Below are 27,014 nucleotides of genomic sequence, written 5' to 3'. Positions count from 1 at the left end.
TTATGTATTGATTTAACAAATGTTTACTTTCCCAGTGTATTCAACTCTGTTTTGGCTTCTGAGAACACATTAGTGAACAAACTTCCAGGTCCAGTGGTAGGTGAAATTTGCCTCCATATCTCAAGAACAGATTTAACTTTTACATATATATATATATATATATATATATATATATATATATATATATATATGAATTAACCTATGATAGATGTATGCAAAACTCTAAAATAAATGACATGTATGTACCTCAGTGATTGTGTCTGCATGCTTTATATTTACTATAAATTGTAAATCTCGAGAAGGATTAAAGGGAGGGAGCTACAGGCCCCATTAGAAAAGTGAATTGATATCTTCAAGGGACAGCCAGTTTAAGCAAGATGATAAATTGCAAATTGAAGAGATTGAGGATATAAAACACTTTGCTGATGACAGGCATTGAATTCTAAAGCATACTGTGGAAAGGAGATCAGAGATGAGTGACAGATAGAGTCTGATTGGTGGATACATGGACAATATCTAAAACATAATGGCTGGCATTTTTGTGGTAAGCCAGATAAACAAGGCCATTAGTCTGATGGGTTAATCCCAATGGATAATTTGTGGGTTGGGTTTTCAGGTAGTTTGTAGTGATAAGGACATAAGTAATGAGAGCCATTATAATTCAGATAATAAGAGATAATTTATTGTTGAAGGTATAAGTAAAAGCCTCACATCTAAGACGTGGTAGCCCGCTTATAAATGAATTAAGAGGAAATAAGAGCAAGGAGTAAGAAGTGATTGTGAATATAATTAACATAGGTTTGTTAATTAAAATGTTATTTGTGAAAGAGATTTATAACTAATCGTAAATATTAAGCACGTAGGAATTATTTTGAGGCTTCAGAAACAATTTATTATTATAGTTTTGCATGTACCTATGATATATTAATTTATATATGTAAAATAGTAAAGCTAAATTTATTCTGGAAATACTGGCATTAATATTTTCTAAAAAGTGCATTAAATTTGTCAATAATAGTTAGAAAAATAGACTAGGAAATAAATTATATATCACCTCTAAAATAGGAAGCAGCAGCTGCTTTTGTAAACTTGTCAGGTACCTGGGCAAAGCTAATCAGGAAAAAAAATTTAAAAATTGTTAAATGCCCACTTTCTTTTACAGTAACTACAGCCTTTATATAAAGATATGTTTTGTGTTTCTAGGCTAAAACATTGCACCTTTTAAAATGCATATTTAGATAATTTTACAACATTAAATATGAACTTATGGATAAGAAATTTTACTTGGACATGTATTGAAACAATAGTACGTAAAATAAGCACGATTAACTCATTCTACATCTTCAACATTAATTTTTAAATGCCTGTGTTATTTAACATAAATAAGAAAAAGCAATTTTTGGATCCCTCTGGATTTGTCTGTGTATTTAAGAAATCACATAATTTAGGTTTGCATTTTGGTAGCCAGAGGTAAAAATTTTAAACGTAAACGGGTTGGTATTCAGCACATCTTGGTATGATTATTTCTAATTATTATTGCTGAATATTATTTTAGATTGATTCTTGCTACTGTGTATTATTGTAAAATTGATAATTTTCTTCCTTATTCAAAACAAAAAGCAAATTGACATGATAAACCCCAAACAAACTGAGAGAGAATCATCCCAGGAAAGTTCCCTGTTCATGTGAAAACTGCTTTAAACTGTCTTTTGGGTGGTTTATGTGTGATAGGTCCTACAGGCTACTAATAAAGCCCAAATACCAAAGAAAAAATCACCTTTAGAAAGATGACAAGACTAAGCACCATTTTTAGTGTCCACCTCACTGGTGGCTTATCACCCCTAAGGTTCTAAGTTCTTCTCAATAATAGAGAACTAGGACTCACTCACGACATCTCAGAAAGCTAGTCACTTTCAGTGGTATTCCCTTTTCACCTCCACAGGTAAGGAATTGATCTTTATCAATGGCCAAGTCAGAGAGCTTGTCTAATGATTTATAAGGTATGGATAACCAGTGACACTTTCCTCTATAATGTAATCTCCACAAGGACAAGGGTTTTGATTCTCTAATTCAGTGCTGTGTCTCCAGCTCCAGGGTTATGACTTGACACATAGTTGTAAATACTGAATAAATAAATGAATAACCGATTACTAAGAAAGAAAGAGATTTTTAGTAAGTACGTGACTGATTCTAGCAAATGATATAAGAAATTGTAGGAGAATTCAGAACGGATGACTTTTCTAGAAGATGAAATTCTGCTAGAGGTATTACTTCCTGCAGGACTCATTCAAGGTTGTGAGGTGACCAAAGGTCAGACCAGAGGATAATTATTCCATATTTCTTCACAGGAGGTGTCTGGCTAATGTTTTATCCAGGACACATGTGATAAATAAGTTATGCTCTTATTGGTAAATGATAGGATTATGTACAAATCCAGGTCACACAATGTGAGGTAACATTATTTAAAATTTCTATGGAAATTATATTTCCTAGTGCTTTATTTAAGAGGACAAATTCACGTTTATTATCTAAATAGAAAGTATTTTCCATCTAACAATATGGTTTTATATAAGAAAGAATTTAGTTTAATTCCACCCAAATTGTATTGCTTGCGTTTTTATATCAACCAGTTTACTTCTTTTATTTTGACTTGCTACACTTGGACATTCAATTCATTTGTAATTGAATCATATCTTAAATTTTTTTTAAATGAAAGCCATTTTAATAATTCCAAAACAATGTTTCAGGGACATAACAATACTTCATGTTGGCTGTCTCAAATAAATGGTTTTGAAACAAGTTGCGTTTTGGAGTCATAAAGAAAGTATAAATAAATAAATAAATAAAATATCATTTTGATTAGATATTTAAGATAGTCAAATACTCCATGTCGCTGTAAAATTAATTTTGAGCTGAATATTTAAACTCCCTTTATTAATACTAACAAATGTATATACATAAACACGTGGGTATATACACACATACATACATTTGTGATTAAATCTTAGATATTTAAAAAATTTGATTTTTGTTTCTACCTCATGTAGACTGTGGCTATATAGCATTTTATTACAATTTATATTACTGAAGAAATATATTAAACCCTTTTAGTCATTAGCACTGAGGAGGTCTAAGAATCATCTATTGACCAGGTTATTTTTGGTGGGGGTGAAGAAGCGGTGCTGCATCTTTTATATGGCAAAGTGCTTGCTTTCATGGGTGGGAATAAAGGAAAAATATATTATGATACAAAATACATATCTTAACTCTTACTGGAATAGCTTTAGTTTTATTTGTGCTCATTTGGATTATTTCTAATAGTGTATATAGTTTATTTGGTCAATGAAGTAACAAAGTATACCTTATTTAACACAAGTTAGGTATAAATTATAAAACTGATTTTTATAAAATACTATTTGTTGTATAAAGTCATAGGAGTAAATTTTAAAATCCTAATGACATTTACCTGTTACTTATTCACCCTAATCAATCAATCAGTATATTGGTATATAAAGTAATGTTCATATCAAACTTATTGTGGTAGCCACTTGCTTGAAGTATTCCTCACATACAAACGCAAAGCCATATTAGTTGTAAGAGATTTCTCAATTTTTTAATCATGATATAACTTGCTAAATGAAATCTGAACTTTAGCTTTAACTTTTTAAATTTTTTATAAATGACATATTTCTTGCATAGTGATTATTAATTATCCATTTGGGGGGGGAATAAAAATGGAAAATTTATTTTCTTTTCTATTCTTTTTTCGGGATTATCCACGTGATGATGCTCAGTAATACTCAGATATCATTTCAAGCCTGTATTTCAAGTGGCAACTATTCATTTGAATTTAAATGAAAATCAAAAGAGATGTAGTAATTGATTATCCTGGTGGAACAGGATAAATTGATCACGAGAGGTCAATTTAAGTATCTCACCATTTCTTATAATGTAACATAATTATGTTTCAAGCATTACTTTGGCAGTCTATTAATATATGCCTTGGGTGCCTTTTCAAGTGTAAGAAGGCAACCTGGGGATCTTTACAAGACAAGACAGTATTAAAGTACCAATAATCCATGCCCTTGAGCCTTAATACTTCTTACATTATTAAGTTTTAAAACCATTAATATTGTACAGTATGTCCTTCTTTGCTAGCATAGCCAACTTTGCAAGTGAATCATAAGGAACACGAAATATTTCAATGGAAAATTTTATATTATAAATAAACTCCATTTTTAATTCCTTGTTGGGTGGTGCTATCTTATTATTACTGGTTTTGTAATAAAGAAATTTCTCTTATTTTAGAGCTCACATTGGTGCATTACTTGCCCAAAATAAATTAATAATACATATCATTAACAGAAGATAAATCACCATAACAGAATCTTAATATTTCAAATCATCTTTTTCTTAATATTAACTGTTCCCTTTACCGATAGCCTTCTGTTTCTCTCATCCAGACTAGAGTTTGTGACTGACCAATGAATTATTAAATTAAGAAGGAAGTTGATGGAGTTTGGATGTGTTGTCCCCTCCAAAACTCATGTGAAAATTTGATTCCCACTGTGACAGTGTTGGAAACTGATTGAGTCATGGGGTCATATCCCTCATAAATGGATTAATGCTCTCCCTGGGGAAAGAGGGGTAGTGAGTGTGTTCTCGCTCTATTAGTTCCTGTGAGACCTGATTGTTTATAGGACCCTGGCACCTCCTCTCTCTCTCTCTTGCTTCCTCTCGCCATGTGATCTGCTTGTACCTGCAAGCTGCCTGCTGCTTTTCCACCATGAGTAGAGGCAGCCTGAGGCCCGTGCCAGATGTAGCTGTCCCAGAATCATAAGCCAAATAAACCTCTTTCCTTTATAAATTACCCAGTCTCAGGTATTTCTGTTATAGCAACACAAAAAGGACTAAAACCAAAAATTGGTACCAAGGAGTGGGGTGTTACTAAACAGATACTTGAAAATGTGGATGCAGCTTTGGAACTGGGTAATGGGCAAAGGTTGGAGGAGTTTGGAGGACTTAGAAGAAGAGAAAAAGATAAGGGAAAGTTTGGAATGTCTTAGAGACTTAATGTGGTGGCAAGCAGAATGCTGATAGAAATGTAGACAGTAAAGGCCATGCGGATGATGAGGTTTCAGATAGAAATGAGGAACTTATTGGGAATTGGACAAAAGATAACCCTTGCTACACCATAGCAAGGAACCTGGCTGCATTTTGTCCATGCCCTTGGACTTTGTGGAAGTTGAAACTTAAGAGCTGTGAACCAGAGCATTTGGCTGAAGAAATATCTAAGCAACAAAACATCAAGAAAGCTGCATGGTTACTTTGAACAGCCTATGCTGAGTTATGGCAGCAAAGGCATAACATAAAGCCAGAATTTAAAAGGGAAGCAGAGTGTAAAGATTTGGAAACTTTGCAGCCTGGCCATGCAGTAAAGAAGCAGAGAGCCAGAGAACAATGCAAGGGTGAAGCAGATGAACTGGTCGCTAAAGACATTATCTTGGCAGTGAGGCAGCCAGATGCTAATAGCTGAGAAAATGAGAGGAAAGCCCCACAGGCATTTGAGAAGTCTGGAAGGGTGCCTCACTCATCACAGACCCTGAGGCCTAGAAGGACTGAGTTATCCTGGAGGACAGACCTGGGGTGCAGCTGCCCTTAGGAACCTGCTCCTTGCATCCCAGCTGCTCCAGCTGTAGCAGCCCCAAGTGTGATTCATGCAGCAGCCCTAGAGAGTAGAGGCCCTAAACCTCGGTGGCGTCCACGTTGTGTTAAGTCTGCAGGCCGGCAGGACGTGAGAGCAGTGGAGGCATGGCAGCCTCCACCAAGATTCCAGAGGATGTATGGAAAAGCCTGGGGGCCCAGGCAGAGACCTGCCGCAGGGGCAGAGCCACTGCAGAGGACATCTACTAGAGCAATGCCAAGCAGAAAAATGGGGTCGGAGCCTGCACAGAGAGCCCCCACCATGGAAATGTCTAGTAGAGCCAAGGCAGTAGGGCTGCTGCCAGGACCCCAAAACTGAAGGGCCACTGATAATGTGCAATGCAGGCCTGGAAAAGCCACAGACACTAGCATGGCCCACTGGGCTGTTCCTGGCAGAGCTGTGGGAAGAAGGCTGCCTGATGCTTTGGGTGCCCAGATGCCCAAGTGTGCCCAGGATGCAGGAGTTGGAGTCAAAGAAGATTATTTTGAAGCTTTAAGATTTAATGTTTGTACTGCTGGGTTTCGGACTTGTTTGGGACCTGTTTTTCCTTTCTTTTGGACTATTCCTCCCTTTTGGAATAGGAATGTATACCCAATGTCTGCTCCACCATTGTATCTTGGCAGTAGATAAATTTGGTTTTCTTTTTCAGGTTCACAGCTGGAAGGACTTTTGGTCTCAGAGGAGACTTTGGACTTTGGACTTTTAAGTTGGTGCTGGAGCAAGCTAAGACTTTTGGGACTGTTGGGATAGAATGACTATATTTTGTAAGTGAGAGTGACATGAGTTTTGAGGGGCCAGGGACAGAATGATGGAGTTTGGATGTGTTGTCCCCTCCAAAACTCATGTGGAAATTTGATCTCCAATGTGGCGGTGTTGGAAACTGATTGATTCATGGGGGTGGATCTCTCATGAATGGATTAATGCTCTTCCTGGGGATGAGGGGTAGTGAGTTCTCGCTCTACTAGTTCCTGCAAGACCTGGTTGTTTAAAGGACGCTGGCACCTCCTCTCTCTCTCTTGCTTCCTCTCGCCATGTGATCTGCTTATACCCGCCGGCTGCCTGATGAATTCTGCCATGAGTAGAAACAGCCTGAGGCCTGTGCCAGATGCAGCTGTCCCAGAATTGTAAGCCAAATAAACCTCTTTCCTTTATAAATTACCCAGTCTCAGGTATTTCTGTTATAGCAACACAAAACAGACTAAAACAGAAGTGATACTAGTGGGCAGAAGGGAACATTCAATTCTCTTCTGTGGAAATGTTAGACGAACAATGAGAAGGCGTTCTTCACTCTAAAGCTCTTTCTGGAACACACATGTGGTTGTAAAAATCTTTTATAAAGTTTATATTAATGTTTCAGTATAAAGAGAAAATGAGCCTTTTCCCTTCCAGGTGTCTCAAAATGTAATAGGCTATTTGTTTGCTTTCTCTCACAACTCACGATACCTTAGAAACTCTTGTTGGCTTTATCTTCCAAATCTATCCAGAATACAAAAAGTTCTTATTTCCTTCATTGTTCCCATCATGGCTCAAACCTTCTCTATCTTTTGCCTGGATTGTTGCAATAGCTTCCCAGCTGGTCTTCATGCTTTCACCTGCCTTTATCCTGTTGCCCCTCCTCTGCCACAATCTAATCTCAAAACAGTAACCAGAGTCATCCTATTAAAGTGTTAATCAAAATGAATTAAAGACTTAAATATAAGAGCTGAAACTATAAAACTCCTAAAAGAAGACATAGGGGAAACACTTCAAGAAGTAGGACTGGGCAAAGACTTTATGAATAAGACCCGAAAAGCATAAGCAATGAAAGAAAAATAAACAAATGGGATTATATCAAACTAAAAATCTTCTGCACAGCAAAAGAAACAATTAACAGAGCAAAAAGGAAACCTAAAGAATGGGAGAAAATATTTGCACACTATGCATCTGACAAGGGATTAATATCCAGAATATAAAAGGAACTCAAACAACTTAACATTAAAAGACAAGTAACCTAATCATAAAATGAGCAAAGGAGCAGAATAGGCACTTCTCAAAGGAAGACACACAAAAAACCACCAGACGCATGATAAAATACTCAACATCACTAAGCATCAGGGGTATGTAAATCGAAACCACTTTAAGATATCATCTCACCCCAGTTAGACTGGCCATTATCAAAAAGACAGAGAATAACAGATGCTGGTGAGGATGCAGAAAAAAAGGAACTCTCCTACACTGTAGCGGGACTGTAAAGGAGTGCAGCCATTATGGAAAACTGTATGCGGGTTTCTCAGACAGCTACAGCTAGAACTGCTGTATGATCCAGGAATCTCACTGCTGGATGTACACCCAAAGAAACAGAAATCATCATGTCAAAGGAATACCTGCACTCCCATGTTTATCACAGCTCTATTTACAATAGCCAAGATATGGAACACCTAAATGTCCATCAATGGACAACTGGATGAGGAAAATATGGTATATATACACAGTGGAATACTACTCTTGCCATAAAAAGAATGAAATTCTGCTATTCACAGCAACATGGACGAACTAAGAGAAAATTATGTTAAGTGAAATAAGCCAGGCACGGAAAGAGAAAATAACACCTATCCTCACTCATAATTGGGAATTTAACAATAAAGAAATAAAAAAAGTAAGAAAGAAAGATACAATGATTAAAATAATTTATTGAAATTTCAAAGGGAGAGAACAGAGCTGAGGCCACCAGATGTGGGAAATGGGGAGAGGGAGGGGGGACAGTGGTGAGAAACTGGTAAGGGGCTACAAAAAATGGTTACATTGTCTAATGTTGAACATATCTATTATCCTGATTTGAACATCACGTAGTGCACACAGATATTGATATACAATGCCACAGACATGTACAATCAATTATGTTTCAATAAAAAAAATGAATAAATGAGAAAAATAAAAATAAAGTGTTAAACAGTTTGAGATGCTTCTGCTAAATACTCTCTAGTGTTTTCCCACTTCATTGAGAATAAAGTTCAAATTCATTGAAATGGGTTACGAGGCCCTGTGTTATACACACACAGTCATGTCTGTGACTTATGTCATGTATGAGCCTTACATCCACCATTCACTCATCTGCTCACTTTATTCAGGTCACACTGACCCCCTTGCTGTTCATCAGTCAAATGAGTCCTGATACAACCGTAGAAAAGCTCTCTACTCAGAAGAGCTTGAAATAATCTCCTCCTACATATCTGCTTGGCTTGTTGCCTCACTTAATTGAGCTTATCTAAATGTCAACTTCATAGTGAGAATTTTCCTAAAATTCCTGTTTAAAATTTCAACTTTTGCAATGCCCGCCATTCCTTCCCATCTTCCACGCTTTATTTTTTTCTCCACAAAATTTATCATCTCTAAATACGATTCATAATTTATTATTATTATTATTATTATTGATTTACATTTGTCTCATTTTATGTCTCCCAATAGAAAGCCATCTACCTGACAGCAGGCGTTTTTGTCTGTTTTGCTCACTGCTACAGCTTAGTGACCAGAATAAGGCATAGAACAAAGTAAGTGCTTGGTGCGTATTTGCTGGATCTATAAATAAATATATAAACCTCTGAGGTCAACCACTCTGAGATACTATTTGTATTTCGTCAGCTTAACCACAATCAGTAAAACTAATTCTCATCAGTAAATATGGTCAATGCTATTATAAAATTGAAATTCTTGATGTTTTTAGTAGTTCAAATGAAATTATCATTATTAAATCAGTGTTCTACTAATGGAGACTCTTACAGTTAAATATGTTTTTATAATATACAACTATTTTTACAGGCATTAACCTCCATTTAAACCAATCATTCAACTTACAGATATTGCTACTACCAAGTAGGACTTCATAAGCTCTAATGGTATTGCAGTAAGCATTGAGAAAGGAAGTGAGAGGGGGCAAGAGAGCTAAGTAGCCATCTATTGTCAGCACAGAATTTCCATTTCTACCTCATCCAAATAATTTTGAGAACACTTCAGGCCTTGTCTTAGTTGCCTTAATAATATGCCATGAGGGGAAAATATGTCACCTGAAAAAATTCATGGGTGCCTGTATTGGACCATACAACTAAAGTGCTAAATAGATTGGAAATATGTCTCAAACTAAATAGAAGTTCATTGTTTCCTTACTGCTGATGAGTACAGATAATGTTGCAGAATAACTGGAGAAAGGGCATGGGAGTGGCTTTACTTCAAGCAGGTTGACTGTTGTTCTGTCATTTTCAATAATTGGCTCCTAAGATTACTGTGGCCATTGTCATTGATATCTCATCACATCACAAAGGAAAAGAACACGAACATGGTACCTATTGCTTCAAATATTATTCTATTGTATAGAACTTAGTGACATAGCCACACATAACTAACAGGGAGGCTGAGATAATACCATCTAGATAATACCATTTATCTATGTAAATACTATTTAGATAGCCACATGCCCAACTAATATGGAAGAAGGAGAAAGACTCTGCCACAGTTTGGCCTTTTTACCATCAAATATCTATGCCATCCTTCCTTTCACATATATATACTGACCTTCTCCCATCCCGCCACCCCCAAAAAGAGACAACCCAAAGTCCCATTCAGTTACTGCATGTATCTCACAGTCAGTGACCTCTGGATGCTACACAATCTGCTCCATCAGGTTCAAAGGTATCACTTCTGTTTTGGTGACCAACTAAATAAAACACAAGTTTTTTGTTTCCAACCATCCCACCACTACACCACCACAAACACAGTGCACAATGGTGAAGCAAGGACTGAATAACTGCAATACAAACCACAATACAGAAAACAGAAAAATGGGAAACACGTAAGTGCCGCTAGTACAAACAAATAGAATACTGGGCAGGCATCATAGGAACTTGGCCATGGCACTGAAGAAAGTTCCTTGATTGAGCCATTGCTCTCTCCCCAAGAAGAGCTCCTTTGCCTGTTGTTCTTTATGGTTTCTGCCTTTGTTTCATGGCAGATTCTTCTAGGCCCAATATTCTTCTATTAGCATATACAAAGTAGCATCTGGGTCTATGCCTTCCTTGTGACCTGTGTAACAACAGATGTCCACTTCCTTTGGATGTAAGTTTAGGACCCTGAGGACTGTTTTACAGTTTGAAGAGTTGGGTGGTTATAACCACGGGCTCATGGTTTCCTTCTCAATACAATTCTCTCAAAAACTCAGTAGGTTTCTGACTGACTTAATTGCTTCCAGGCAATGCAATGCAACATTTATCATGTATTAAAGTAAACATGGTTCTTAAACCTTTCTCTCCATGTAATCTCAAGGAAACCTGAACAACATGTAGATAAAAGGACAGCAGATTTATCTCCCACCATTTGGGGTCCAGAGCTATTGAATTTACAAGTCCCTCTGTTTCCTTCCATCTGTGCTACAAACCACTCAATTCTTGTCTGTGCAATAGTTTGCTAAAGCAGCTGGGGAAGCTGCAGTCAATAACATTTTGGCTATTTCCAACCCCTTTCCCTCAAGCTACAAGCTAAGCAGGCACATAGTCAGCCTTCCATATATCAGATTTGAAGTGTGATAGAGCTGCTCAGCCAAATACCTAATTCCCATGGAAGAAAAGCAGCCAGGAATCATTTTCATCATTTTATAGATTTTTGTAGAATAAGACAGCACAATTATAGTTTGAATGTGGATGCAGAAGGGAGAACACTTGGAATACTTAGGACACTTTCTTCATATATATGTATAGGTATGTGTGTGATTTTTTTTTTTTTTTTTTTTCTGGCTGATGGCCTGTATGGGGATCTGAACCCTTGATTTTTGTGGTGTAACACCATGCTCTAACCAACTAAGATAACTGGCCGGTCCTATATATGTATTTGTTGACTCACACTTCATTCATTTATGAAAGTAAACCACCACATGCCAAGCACTCTCTGTTCAGATACAATAGTGTGTGTGTGTGTGTGTGTGTGTGTGTGTGTGTGTGTGTGTGTTTTCAAGTGTGCATGTGTCATTTAGGACTGATTTTTAAAGAATATATTTGAAACTTAAAAATTGAGGTAGAAGTCAATGATTGCTAACTGAAACACATACAAATTGCTACTTTATACATGTGATCATTTAGAAGATCAATCAAAGTTAATTATGCATAGAAATTTTTTAGAGCAAGGGCTTATCCAGACTAAGAATGCCATGTATGTTATTCAGAGATTCTTATTTGCACTTAGTAAATTTGAATCTTGATGTGGAATTTTTACATTGGTTATGCTCACAGTGATCCAACTTTTAAATGAGGAGCTAAATGGATGGTCTTGCCAAGGAATGTCCAATTCAGGAACTGTCGCAGGGCTAGAGATATGACATCAACTAAAGGATATTCAAGACTGAGCCGGGGGCTCAGTGTGGATGGTAGGAGAGTAGAATATATTCTAAACTCTTCCTTCTCTGGTGAACAATAGAATCTACCAATATAATTTTTGTTGTTGTTGTTGTTAAGGACCTGTGGCATTATGATAAGAGGACATGACCCAGCATAGCACAGCTTCCACACCACCACCTTACCAAAGCAAATAACCTCTCCCCTTAAGTACTAAGCCAATTCCTGTACCCTGTGAAATTTTAAACCAAGAATCTTGTTTCAAACATATCTATGCAGTATTGATCCACGAGTAATTACAAATTAGAGCTCAGTGCTTTGATTATGACTCTGTAAGATATATCAATGCCCACTACAGAAACAGTCAATTCCTCCTGTGTTTGTCAATATTTGTCCACTATCTCAGCTTCAAAATTAGTATTTTTTATCCTTGATGATGAAGGTGAGTTCTTGACATTGATGGAAAATTTGATATTTAAAGAATTTTGGCATCGGTCAGGAGCAATTTTGATCCATTATGTCAATATCTACTGGGCAGCAATGGGAAGACAGTATTTGAATATCAGGGTCACGAAGAACAATTGTCAAGTCAAAGTATTTTATATTATTCTAAGTAGGGCTGAATCCATTGGGAATCACTTTTTAACCACAGTTTGGTTTAAATACTGTGAATAGTTGAGATATTTGAAGATAGATTTTAGAATGGACCACAGTCTTCTGTTAGGATCCTCAGCTGAGTAATAAAAAATTAAAATTAGATGCTATTATTAAAATTCCAGTAATCTATTCTAATAAATATTTACGAAATCTGGTCACATAATATAGAAACATAATAAAATTAAGAATTACATGTGATTGTTTCTTCCAGATAAACAAATGTTATCCATCTAAGAATGAAAACATATCATAAATTATAAACCTTTTGGCTAGAAATAGGTCTAAAATGTAGCATGCAGAGCTTTGTTTTCTCATACACAGCATGCTAAACATTATTTAGCTGTAGCAGTATAACACAGGTGGATAGTTATTTATTCATTAATGCCCTGGATCTTTCAAGGTTCAGTCAGGAAACAGAACTTTCACCTATCAGTTTAACAGTAATTTAATATACAGAATTGTTAACTACATATAAATTTGTTAACTAGGTAACTTAAAAGGGGGAAACTGAACATTAAGGTATCACGGAGAGAGCAACTCCAAGAAAGAGCTACAACCCCAAGGAATAAGAGAGCAAAGAGAATAAGGTAGAGTTATTAAAACTTAGAACCTTGAAGGGGGGGGCTTCAAATCCAAAACTGAGCCCTCTGTGGGACTCAGAGGGGTGGGACACTTGTCTGCTGGTGTTGGTGTTTTACTGCTCAGAGGAAGGGCCTTGCAGAGCACTGAGAAGGGGGCACCTGTTTGTTGGGGCTAATGTCTCTGATATGATATGATGCCTCTGCATGATGAGGCTGTTTCTACAAATGTTGGAAAAACTGCCAACTGGATTCTGCTGCTATGATGAGAACGAACTGCTTTGCTGAGAGGAAGTATTGCTGGGGTTATGCTCAGTAGAACTGCAAGTCCACAGGAAGTCTATAGGAAGGAGACAGGAAAAAGCAAGTCCCTTTCCCCCAATCCAGCCTTGCAATCTCCTACAAGCATCATCTGTTGGCAAAGCCTACACAGAGTCAGCTGGCAAAGCAACAATGTGGTTTGCAGAGTCCCAGGGCCAGCATCACAGAGCAGAGTATAGAAGGGTAAGTTTGGTGCTGAGAGAAAAGAGCTTCTTAAGTGACACATGGCCCTAGGAACTAACCATCTTATGCATAGAACTTAGCATACCCTTTCACTGACTCCTTCCGGAAAACCTGTTGACTTTTTGTAAGCACCTACTTGTCCTCTTCTTAATATGGTACTCATGATTCATGAAAGAATGGAGAAGGATTGTTCAAGGCACCTGTTTTATTCATGACTCTAAATCAGTAGTCACTACCTTTAGAATGAGTTCATCTTTTTCTTACAAAGTAAATTACTGTGACAACGTGTATCTATGACAATAGTTTTCCTAAATTTTCAGGAGTTATCATTTATTTGGGGATCTGGGCATTGCTTCAATGATAAAAGTGATCAGAAGTTTGATGGATGATTTATAATTCTTTACCTGAAACCAGTAGGATATTTAATAGTAGCTAAACTTACCACTTTGTATCATATTTGTACACCTAACAGAATATAATAATTATTCCAAAATACATGGATGACAGGAATTTTGAAAACATAATAAATTTGTCTATATTGAATTAAGATCAAAACATAAAACTTCTACATACACATGATATTGTATGGATTTTGCATATGATAAATTGCATTATTTCTTACAATTTGTGAATTGCCAAGAAGTATTTAATTAGGAAACACATTACAATATGTCAAAATTAAGCATAAAGCCAGTAATTATTTCCGTCACATTCATGTCTATTAAACTGTTAAATTCGATAGTACTGAGAGAGAGTAAGCCTGTGGAAGGTAGAACTAAAAATCTGATTCTCTAAAAATAAGTATTTGTTTATATTCTGCTTAAAACAACATGCTTCCCAATGAAGCAGTTCTAATCTTATTACACAGGCTTGATCTTGATACCTACATTTAGAAAGAAATTATTACATCCACAAAGATTAATGGAGTTAGAAATGGATTCCACAAAGATTATTTAAGTAGCTGTCTATAATCTTGTCAACTAACACTTTCTTTTAATGTTTCCCAGTGATAGCATTTAGAAAAATAAAAGCTTTACTCATGTATGTATATCAACATGGAGAGTTAGTAATGTTTAAAGTACTTACCTATTAACATCCCAGATTTTACTAGTTGTATCCAATGAGGAGGAAGCCACAAAATTGCCACAGGAGTGCCAGGAGCAGGACCATACTGCATGGCTGTGTCCTTCAAAGGTCAAAATGCAATCTCCTTTACATAGGTCCCATAATTTGACTGTAGTGTCACCACTTGAAGTAGCCAATTTGTTGCCACTATTCGCAAAAACATAGAGATTATTTGTTTAAAAAGTAATTCATAATTAATTTATTTTTATGAATGACTGCATTCTATGAATAATTTATATGTGTGTATTTATGTGTGTGTATCTGAGTTATTTTTACTTTCAGTGGCACATCTACATGACTAAATTTATTATCTTATTTGGGTCTATATAATTACTTACTTGGAGTGTTTAGTAATTCAAACTGATGAGAGAAACTGCTACTGTGCAATTTTTAGATTAATTCTTTCAGATTCTTCTAGATTGATTCAATTAGTTAGTGTTTTTGTTAGCAAAGGTTTGGTCCAGGGTTATGTTTTAGGCTCTTTGGATAATGGGGCCTCAAAACAATGAAAATTTAAATATGCATTAAGACAGTTTCAAAAACATAATACAATATGAAACAATATGTCAGCATTGCTTGTTTGGATTAATTAAATGCCCGAAGAGTGCAGTTTGGATGGTAAAGGAAAAAGGGAATCAGAAATGAAGTGGCTTTTAAGCTAGATCATGAGAGATGAAAGAGATTTTTATGTGTTAAGTGGTTGAGGATGAGCCATTGGATTTTCTATTTAGGTCATTAGTAGATGTTAAAACAGCAGTGGCTTTCAAGTGGTGGACACAAAGCTAGTTTAAGAAATCAGTGAGTGTTAATGACACGAGCAGAAACATCTAATTTCTTTTTAGTGAAATATCAGCTGCAAGAAAATTCCACTTTCATCTCCTCCACATCCTTCTATATTGCATGCTCTTTCTGTGCGTTCCCTTCATAATTTTCTCTTGCTGAATTGTAACAATCTGCTTAATTGTGCTCCTCACCTGCTAGACTGTGCTTTATGATGGAGACCTGTTTCTTTTCTGTTTCTACAGCATCAGGCATTACGACTGACCAACAGAAGTTCTCAATAAATGCTTTCAGGGTGAATAAGTATATGAATGAATGCATACATTAATGAAGTTAGGCTACAAATGAGGAAGAAAAAGTCCCTGGTATCTCTAAGAGAGGGAATGGCAGGATAAAGAAAAAAAATTGTTTTGGCTTTTTTAAAGGTTTGGTTATTTTTATGCTAAGAGAGAAATAAAATTTTTATCTGCAAAGGGGAAACAGCCACCATTAGAGAGGGAGAGCTTGAAGGTGCTGCAGAGAAGGTGGATTATAGAGTGAGGACATTCTTGTTAGAGTTAGAAAAGAATATCTATTCAAATTAACATAGTAAAAAAATCACTATAAAACAGGTAGTCATTTACCAATAGATAGGTAATAAAAATTGAGCTTTGTTTTGCAGCGATTATTTATTTGTACATGTTTGCCATTCAGGATTTTAGATTTTAATATTAAAGACTCAATGATGCATTTGTCTAAAAAATCCAAGCAAACATAAAAATAAAAAAAATATCTAGGCATGCTTCCTTCTCACATCTATGTCTCTGATGGGCTACATGCTATTATGTCCCCAAATCTTGGTCTAGGATAAGAATGACTGTGGTATACTTCTGCCTGTGGCTGAAAAACCCTCGTGCGTAAGTTTTATATGCTTCTCTCTTGCTTTAAACCATGTGCCAAGAGAAGCAAAAATCACAACTGGAATAAGTACAACTGGAACAAAGCAGCATTACTTACTTATAAGTGCCATAAACTGATATTTAGTCAACAATATATATAAACAATATTCTCATATGATTTTAATATATTGAAATTATATTAAAATCAATATAACTCAACTAAATTCAAAATATATAGAATATGAACTTTTGAATATTCTTTTAGATTTTTTTTGCCTTTCAAAAGACGTGGCTTGAAATATGAAAAACAGTATATTTTGGTTCATGAGGAAATACACACAGAGAGAGAAAGAGAATAGCGCACTAAAATTCAAAAAGTGGGCTTTAAGTGATGCAAAAGTCACGGTTTCTCAGGGCTCCACACAAATACAAGGGGCCAAAACCCTTGAGAAGAGCAAAAGTGGATGGTGTGAACTAAATGTGCTCCCTCTCCCCCAAATTCATATGTTGAAGCTCTAATTCCTAATATGATGATATTTGCAGTAGAGCCTTTGAGAGATAATTAGGTTTAGATGAGATTGTGAATATGGGGAACCCACAATGGGATCAATATCCCTATAAAAAGAGGAAGAGACTGGAGCTCACTTTTTTCCTGCATTGTGATGATATAGCAAGAAGGCAGCCACCTGGAAGCCAAGAAGAGGGCACTTGCCAGAACCAAACCATGCTAACACCCTGATCTTGGACTTACGGCCTTCAGAACTGTGAGAAATAAAAATCTGCTGTTTAAGCCACCCCATCTATGGTATTTTGTTATGGCAGCCCAAGCTGACTAAGGCAGTGGATCCAGGTCATTAGTATACAGCATAAATCATTCCAATTTAGGCTTTCAATATTACAGAAATAAAAATCAACCACATATAAGCTTACAAAAAATCACCAAACACCTAATGGAAAATAAAGAGTCATGACTGAGGATAAGCTGATAAAATGAACAAACACTTATACCCTGAAAGATTTTAACTCTTGTATAAAGTATGGGTTACAATATAACTATAAATGAAATGTATAAAGAAATAACAAGTAAAATAAAAAATTATGAAGCAATAAAAGTTTATAAAATGAATCAGCAAATCTGGAAAAAGTAGAGCATTTAGAAATTTTAAAAATCTAATAATTTAAATTAAAAATCAGTGAATGAGTTAAGTAGTAGGTTAGACACAGCAATTAGTTATTTATTTATTGTGTAAATAAATAAATAAAATGTTTGCATAAATAAAATAAGCAACAGTAATATTAACAACAGTGTTATGTGTTGTTCAGAAGGGAATGTAAGACATTGACTAATTTTAGACTATTCTAAATTAAGTCTGCATGATAAAATGTCAAGAAGAATAGAATGTCTAACTTCCAAATCAGAACAAGAAAAAAGAAATGGGTAGGAAAAATTAACAACTATAAACATCTAATCTATCCCAAAGAAAGCAAAAAAGGAGGGAAAAACACTAGAATAAGTGGTACAAATAGATAACAAACAAATATAAGAATGTAGAAAGAAATCCAAACATGAATAAACCCAATCAATACAAATGGACTAAACAGGCAGTTAAAAGACAAAGATTTTTCAGTTTGGCTAAAAAGGAACAAATTTAGCTACATGTTTTTATAGGGGCACACTAAACTCCTAAGGGCATACAAGGATTGAAAGTAAAAAAAAAAAAAAAAAGATACAAAAAAAAAAGGCACCTAAGCAAAAATAAAATAAAAATAAAGATGAAATAGATATATTAATATCAAACAAAAGAGACCTTATGGCAAAAATGTGTTATCAGGGAAGGGATAAAAACAGGCTCTACAGAGTGATAAAATGTGTTATTCCAAGAAAGGTTTAACAACTAAATTATATAAAAATGCTAAATGCACATTAACTGACAAAAAGTAATAACATTAGAGCCACAGAAACAAAAATGACCATAATATTGTCAAAGTGAAAAATTTATACACCTCTCTTGGTTTGTTTTTCTAATTCAAAATCTAAAGATATGGGAAATTTGAGAAACAAAAATTACAAATCTTAATGGCCACACACAGGCATACCTCATTTTATTGCCCTTCACTTTATTTCACTTTGTCAATATTGCATTTTTTACAAATTGAAGGTTTGTGGCAACCCTGGATTGGGTGAGTCTATCAGTTCCATTTTTCCAACAGTATGTGCTCACTTTCTGTCTCTGTATCACATTTTGGTACTCCTCACAACATTTCAAACTTTTTCATTGTTATTATAATATCTGTTATGGTAATCTGTGATCTTTGATATTATTATTATTATAATTGTTTTGGGGCACCAAGAACTGCTCTCACATTAGACTGCAAACTTAATTGATAAATGTTGTGTGTGGTCTGGTTGCTTCACCTACTGGTCATCCCCCATCTCTTTCCCTCTGCTAGGGTTTCCCTATTCCCTGAAATGCAGAAATATTGACATTAGGCCCATGAATAACCCTAAGATGGTTTCTAAGTGTTCAAGTAAAAAGGAGAGTTTCGCTTCTCTCACTTTAAATCAAAAGCTAGAAATGATTAAGCTTAGTTAGAAAGGCATTTTGAAAGCTGAGATAAACTGAACACTAGGCCTCCTGTGCCAAACAGTTAGCCAAGTTGTGAATGCAAAGGAAAAGTGCTACTCCAGTGAACATATGAATAATAAATAAGAAAGCAAAACAGCCTTATTGCTGATATAGAGTCAGTTTTAGTGGTCTGGGTAGAAGATCAAACCAGCCACAACATTTCCTTAAGCCAAAGTCTGATCCAGAGCAAGTCTCTGACTCTCTTCAATTCTGTGAAGGTTGAGAGGATGAGAAAGGTACAGAAGAATTGTTTGAAGCTAGTGGAAGCTGGTTCATGAGGTTTCAGGAAAGAAGCCATCTCCACAACATAAGAGTGCAAGGTGAAGCAGCAAGTGCTCTTGTAGGAGCTGCAGCAAGTTATCCAGGAGATCCAGCTAAGACCATGGATGAGGGTGGATACACTAGACAATAGATTTTCAAGGTAGGCGAAACAGCCTTCTATTGGAAGAAGACACTGTCTAGGACTTTCATAGCTAAAGAGAGAGTTCAGTGCCTGACTTCAAAGCTTCAAAGAATGGGCTGACACTCTTATTAGGCGTTAATGTGACTGGTGACTTTAAGTTGAAGCCAATTTGTATCATTCCAAAACTCTAGGGCCTTTAAGAATTATGCTAAATCTACTCTGCCTGTGCCCTATCAGTGAAACAATGGAGCCTGGATAGCAGCGCATTTGTTCACAGCATGGTTTATGGAATATTTTGAGCCCACTTACTGCTCAGAAAAAAAAAGGGGGGCTACTTTCAAAATATTACTGCTCATTGGCAATGCACCTAGTCATTCAAGAGCTCTGATGGAGATGTACAAGGAAATTCATGTTACCCATGCCTGCGAACACTATATCCATTCTGCAGCAAGGAGTAATTTTGATTTTCAAGTCTTATTATTTAAGAAATACATTTTGTTAGGCTGTAGCTGCTGTAGATAGCGATTCCTCTGATGGAGTTGGGCAAAGTAAATTTGTGATTCATGGGAGGAGGTCAAAATATCAAAATTAAAAGGGGTTTGAAAGAAGCTGATTCCAATCCTCATGGATGACTTGGAGGGGTTCAAGAGTTCAGTGGAGAAAGTAACCGCAGATGTGATTGCTATTTCCAAGAGAACAAAAATTAAAAGTGGAGCCTAAAGATGTGACTGAATTGCTGCAGTCTCATAGTAAAACTTTAACAGATGAAGAGTTGGCTTCTTATTGATGAGCAAAGTTGTTTCTTCAGATGGGATGTACTGCTGGTGAAGACATGTAAACATTGTTAAAATGACAACAAAGAATTTAGACTGTTACGTCAATTTACTTGATTCAGCAGTAACACTGAGAGGATTGACTTCAGTTTTGAAAGAAGTTCTACTGTAGGTAAAATGCTATCAAACAGCATCACATGCTACAGAGAAATCTTTCATGAAAAGAAAAGTCAATCCTTGCAGCAAACTTCATTGTCATATTATTTTAGGAATTTGCCACAAAGCACAGAGGGATAAATATCACATGTCCTCACTCATAAGTGGGAGCTAAGAAAGAAAGAAGGAAGAAAAGAAAGATCACAGTGGTGTGTTGGACCTGCAGAGGGAGAGAACATAACTAGGGATACAAAGTGGAGTGGAAGAAAGGGGGTCAGGGAGAGAGCTTGGGGATAATTGGGGGGGAGTAATTGGGTGGGGGACACGGGGTACAATCGCAATTTGTGGTAATAGGCATGCTGCCAATATGGATCTGGCCTTCACATCTAGGACACAAGGGGAGACAATCAGCTTTTTATCTCATGGATACTCATAACCAATAAAAAAAAAGTTGCCACAGCCATCCCGAACTTCAGTAACCACCACCCTGATCAGTCAGTAGCCATCAACTTCAGGCAAGACTCTCTACCAGCAAAAAATTAAAAGTCCCTGAAGGTTCAGATGATCATTAGCATTTTTTAGCTATAAACTGGTTTTTAATTAAGGTATATATTTTTTTATTTTTATTTATTTATTTATTTGTCTTTTTTGTGACCGGCACTCAGCCAGTGAGTGCACCGGCCATTCCTATACAGGATCCGAACCCGCGGCGGGAGCTTCGCTGCGCTCCCAGAGCCGCACTCTCCCGAGTGCACCACGGGCTCAGCCCAGGTATATATTTTTTTAGACATAATGCTATTTCACACTTAATAGACTACAGTATAGTGTAAACATAACTACTATATGCTCTTGGCAACCAAAAAATTCATGTGACTCCTATTCCCTTTATTGTGGTGGTCTTGAAGCAAACCCATAATTTCTCCAAGGTATGCCTGTATAAAATCCTTCAGCAAATAACTAGAGGCTACACATTTTTCTCAAGCACATATAGAACACTCGTAAAAACAGACCATATAGTAGTTTAAAGCAAGTCTTAATAAATTCAACAGAATTGTTATTATAGAGACAATATTAACTGACCATAGTTCAATTAAGTTATAAATGAATTACAAAATTATATATTTTTAAAAACCTATACATATGCAATTTTAAAAACACAGTTGTAAATAACATACATACCAAAGAAGAAATATTTTAAAATAGTTAGAACTAAATGGAACACAGCATATCAAAACTATAAAGTTAAGTGAAACCAGTATTTTGAAGGGAACTTTATTTTATCTGCAGATAATTTTTAAAGAGGCTGAAAAATGTTATGCTAAGCATTAAATTTTGAGAGTAGAAAAAATATATATAGAATGTTAGAATGGAAGATCAACGAAGACAGAAATGGTTCTTAGAAAAGACTAATAAAATAAGTAAATCTCTGCTAAGGTTGAAAAAGTAAAGAAAAGGTTTCCTACAGCTGACAATCTATTCAGGTGCTGAAAAGATTTTTATAAAAGTGTAAAATTATGCCATTCTTTTCATTAAATTTTTTGTTTTGGGTATTAACTTTTTTCATAAAATGTTAACTTGTAATGAGTTTATTATAGATATTTTAAATTAGTTAATAAATATATTTAAAATTTCTAAGTTTTGATTTATAATACAGTAAGCATAATTAGATATAAGCGCCTGAACAAAAGCTCTAGGGGTACTTAATAATTTTTAAGATCATAAAGGAGTTTTTTCCAGGCTGTGGTACCCAGATATTTGGCCAAGCATCAGTCTAAAGATCTCTGCAAAGGTATGTTTTAGATGAGATTATCATTTAAATTTACAGACTTTGAGTAAAGCAGATTATTCTCCATAATGTAGGCAGACTTCATCTAATCAGTTGAAGGCCTTAAGAGAAAAAGACTCAGGTTCCCTCAAGAAAGAATAAATTCTGCCTCCAGACCACATTCAGACTCAAGCCGCAATATCAAACATCAACTCTTCCCTGGGTCCCACCATGCTAGCCTGCTTGGCAAATTTTGGACTTGAAAGCCCCACAATTATGTGAGCCAGTTCCTTAAAATAAATCTCTTTCTCTCCCTGCCTCTCTCCATATATATGTGCTATGAGTTCTATTTCTCCAGAGAACTCTCACAAATACAGATCCTGAGGCCAAAAGTTTGTTTGAGAACTGATACCCTAATGAAACTTGCACATGTGCTCCAAATATATACAACCTCTACATACAGAGAATGTTCACTGAAGCATCACTTGTATTAGCAAAAATGGGAATTCATCCAAATAACAGATACATGGATAAATAAAATATAGAAAAATCACACAATAGATATTATAGAACAGTGGAAATGAACAAACTACAGTTACATATAACAATATAGACAAAATGTAAAAACACTATGTTGAGGAAAAACATGGTTCAGAATACCACATACATTATGATATATTTTAATGAATTAAAAATAATATACATATGTTCAAATATATAATATATGTATCATTATATATGTCGATACAGGCATGTGAAATAAAATATTTTTAGAAAAACAAGGTAATGACATTCAAAAATGTTCAGGTTGATTCATTATCTCTAGGTTCTAAGTAGGGGGATGGGTCAAGAAGGGACAAATGGGTTGTTTCTATCATGTAAGTAAACATATCTATTGATAATCTATTGTGTAAGAAACTACTCCAAATTTCAGTGGCTTAAAACAAAAACACGTACTTTCTTTTTGCTTATAGTTTGTTGGTCAGGTGGGAAACAGCGTCAGGCTGTGGTGGTTGGGGCAGCTCTGCTTCCCAGGGCAGGTCGGCTGGAGCAACTCTGTTCTACCCAAGTGCGTTCTGGGGCTGAGTCGAGTTGGAAGGCACAGCAACTACTCAAATGGCAATTTTAATGACTTTGGAGAAATAGGAGACAAAGCTCCACCACAGGCGCACATCCCAAGCCTCTGTTTGCTTGAGATCGGCTAAACATTCCATTGGTTTAAACAAGTCATGAACAAGGTCTAGGGGTGGGAAAGTACACTATTTCCAGGGAAGTGGATAAGTAAGGAAGGAATATTTGGAACGATAATTTACGACAATATTTTTGTGCTAGTTGTAGGCTGCATTTCTCAGGTATTTGTTTTATTTTTTATAATTTATAAATTACATATGTGTGTTGTATTTCTTCTTTTGCATAGCAAATATTTCAAATATAGATCTGTACCAGAAAAAGACAGAGTACCATTTAAAAAGCTAAAGATGTTGGTTTTCTTGGTTTTCATTGTTTAATCAGAATATATATAACTATTCATAACATCTACGAATGTATATTTATCTCATTTCTTTTCTAGAATAAAACTAAAAAAGAGTATACATTTAATTAACTTATGTCCAAAAATTTTTAATAAACCTTTTTTCAGCAAAGAGAAAGTGCAAAAAGTAAGAAGTTATTGCTAACTTAAGGTATTTTAATACTATTATTCTCATTAAAACTACTACAAATTGTCAGGAAATACAGTTTATAAAATAATCTAGCTCAAACATTATGAGTTGCAGGAATTGGTAGTTATTTTATCAGCATATGTGATTCAAAACAGTATGTTGCACATTGATTATACATCCCTATGTGCTAAGTGCATATTCTAAGTGTGTTCATCTCTCCATGGATAACTCCTTTAATCATTTTTTAATATTTCTTATCATAATCTTTTCTTGCTAAATGTTCCTCACTTTTCAAACCTACTCAATTGTTCTCCGCTTTCTAACTTCACTGCTAATTTCATCAATGCATGGGCCCCTGGAGGCTGCCTCTCCCGTGCCTCCCAATCCCATCCTTTCTTCGGATAGAAGACATTTTATGGCTAATAATGCTTTAAACTGTACCTTTTATTTGGCAGCAAATTCTCTGATTTTTTTTTTTTTTTTTTTGCGTGTGTGTGGCTATGAACACTCCACAAATAAACCATATCAAGTTTGGGTCAAATCAATTTATATCTTGCAAATAACAAGCATTAAGTAACAGTTATTTTTAGAACTACATTATATTTTCTGTAATTGCTTTATTCTACATTTTGCATGTTCTTTATGCAAATTCTTGACATTTTTCAGGCTTCAGTGCATAACTGCAGAAATATTAGTTTGTTGCTATTAAAAATGACTTTAGTCTTGAGAACTAAATATATGATGATTCCAGATTGACACTAATCACTTGTTTTTAAGATGCGCTAAAGTGGTTCATGAGAGAGGGCTGAAGCAGAAGGACTCAATGCCTTCAGGAAGTGGAAAGTGTAGAAGCAAGGAGACTTGTTTGGCTTCTCATTCAGGCTCTGCTAGACAATCCACGCGACAGTTCATGCTGTTTTAAAGATTCTAATAAAAGAATTCTCATAACAGCCCATTTTCAATTCTTGGTCCACTTCAAACTTGAAATTGTTTTTAAGAAAGATTCTTTTGTGATCTCTAGTTAAGTTCTTATATAGAATTGCTTATCTCTATTTCCATAAGTAGTAGAATGAAATATATTACTATTATATTATAGTTCCAATTACCTGTGTCTATCTGCTCAATGCGAATTTGAATTTGTAAAAAGACTGTCAGTTTCAATGTTCTCAGTTACCATAGAATTATGTAGCAGAATAACATTTAACTAAAATCTAATTAAATTAATTTAATTTAAAATAACTTATTGCATTGTATTCCTATAGGTAAAAGATATAATTTTTGTTTCACCGAGTTCATAAAATGATTATTTTAGAAAAACTCACATTAGAATTTCGATTACTTGGAAAATATCAAGACACGTTTGAGATACATTTAGTGTACATAGTTTGTGAGAGCTCCCCAAACTTTAAGAGTTGAAACAAAAGGGCTGTTTTCATGCAAGTTTCTTTAAACCCTTAGCCTTTAATACAGAGCGGCTGGCTGCATTAGGGCTGAGGGTGGAGAGTGAGGACATTGGGCCAGAGTAGAGCAGGATGTAAATCCACATAGAGAATAGTCTTGATTGGTTTTCTGGAGTAAACAGTCTCATGTCCAAGTGCCTTCACTCCCAAATTATATGCTCTTCTGTGTACAGAAATCTAGAATCAACCAAGAACCACAAACAAAATAAACTAAGACAGCACTTTGCACAGATGTCACAGATTCTAGCAGAACGAGAAAGTCAGCTTTCAGAGTTCAGGGAAGGACAGCTGCTGCCTGGGTAGCTCAGAGAAGTTCAGAGTGTGCAATTACAGAGGGAGACTGAATTCAGAAAGAAATAAAGTCGAGAAATACAGAAATCTGAAAAATATTTGCATGATGTCCAACAAAGCCCTAGGAACATCTGTAATAACTTAGCACGGAGTTTCTTGCAGAGGGACTCTAGAAATCGCCTTTAAATGCTCTGAAAAACAGGGCAGGGAGAGTTCAAAAGTAGAGTGATGTGCAGCACAGCTGAAAAAGAGAGCAACCTCCAGTCCTAAGACTTTCCCTGCCTCGCTGCAGAACTGCTGCCCCTTCTTGGATGGATGCACTGCTTAAAGTTCCAGGGTCACTTTTGCCAGTTGCTTGAGTATCTTCAATTGAATCCTCAGCTCAACATTTCATCTTTTACACAGGAACAGCAGGATGGTGGCTAGTGACCCAGATTCAGCCCTTAAATGTATTTGATTTTGTCCCACATGGTGTTTTATTCCTGGCTTTATTATTTTTTTAATTGGAAGATCTAGCAAATGAGTAACATGAACAAAATCATCTGGAGCCGACTGGCAGCATCCCCTTTCATAAAACATATACTGTCCATAACATAATTCCCACCTTGTCTTGCACATTACTTCCTTCTCTCATACTTCCTCCTGGTCATGGGATTTTCAACTACTGAACCACCGTCAACTTGTGTAGACACAGAACACACTCATTAGGTTGCACCCTGATACAATGTTTAAATTTCCACCTAGATCGAGTCCAAAGAAGATTAAGGTGATTATGAGAATGGAATGTCTTGTACCTAGATTTGTGGTGTAGTACATCTTAAGGTGCATGTACAGTGTGGAGTAGAAAAGACGGAGAAATAGTGTACCTGTACATCTTTATCATGGCTCTTATATTGACGGAGAAATAGTGTACCTGTACATCTTTATCATGGCTCTTATTGATAAACCACCTGATCTATATAAGTGAAAGAACTATATCTATTTTGCTCACTGTTGACTCCCCTCTGCCTCATATACAGTATTTATAAGGCCATAAGATTGACTAGGTGAATGCATGAATGATGTTTGTAATAAAGAAGGAGAGATTTCAACTGAAAATAGATCTATGTTAATAGATTGGCATAGCCCACATAATTTGGGGTTGAATATATATGCAACAAGTTTACGAATAGTAAGGTGTTTTAGTACAGAGGAAAGAAAAAATATAAAATTATGAAAGTACTAACATGTTACTAATTCTTTTTATTCTGTTTTATACTTTGTGTTGTTGTTATTGTTTAGATTGCAGATAGAGAAGAA

General features: G+C 35.6%; 1 protein-coding gene across 1 annotated transcript in view; it reads right to left on the bottom strand.

The window, feature by feature from the left end:
* Window positions 1-27,014, bottom strand: part of SPAG16 (sperm associated antigen 16) — a 909,927-nt gene that overhangs the window by 418,479 nt on the left and 464,434 nt on the right. Inside the window, exon 12 of the mRNA XM_063105549.1 lies at window positions 14,883-15,068. Within this exon, the coding sequence (XP_062961619.1) occupies window positions 14,883-15,068 (186 nt within the window). The remainder of the gene's footprint in view (window positions 1-14,882; window positions 15,069-27,014) is intronic.

The sequence above is a fragment of the Cynocephalus volans genome, chromosome 1, assembly GCF_027409185.1.
Source record: "Cynocephalus volans isolate mCynVol1 chromosome 1, mCynVol1.pri, whole genome shotgun sequence".
Taxonomy (NCBI): domain Eukaryota; kingdom Metazoa; phylum Chordata; class Mammalia; order Dermoptera; family Cynocephalidae; genus Cynocephalus; species Cynocephalus volans.
Note: the sequence above shows the minus strand (reverse complement) of the source record. Positions and strands in the feature narration are given on the sequence as shown.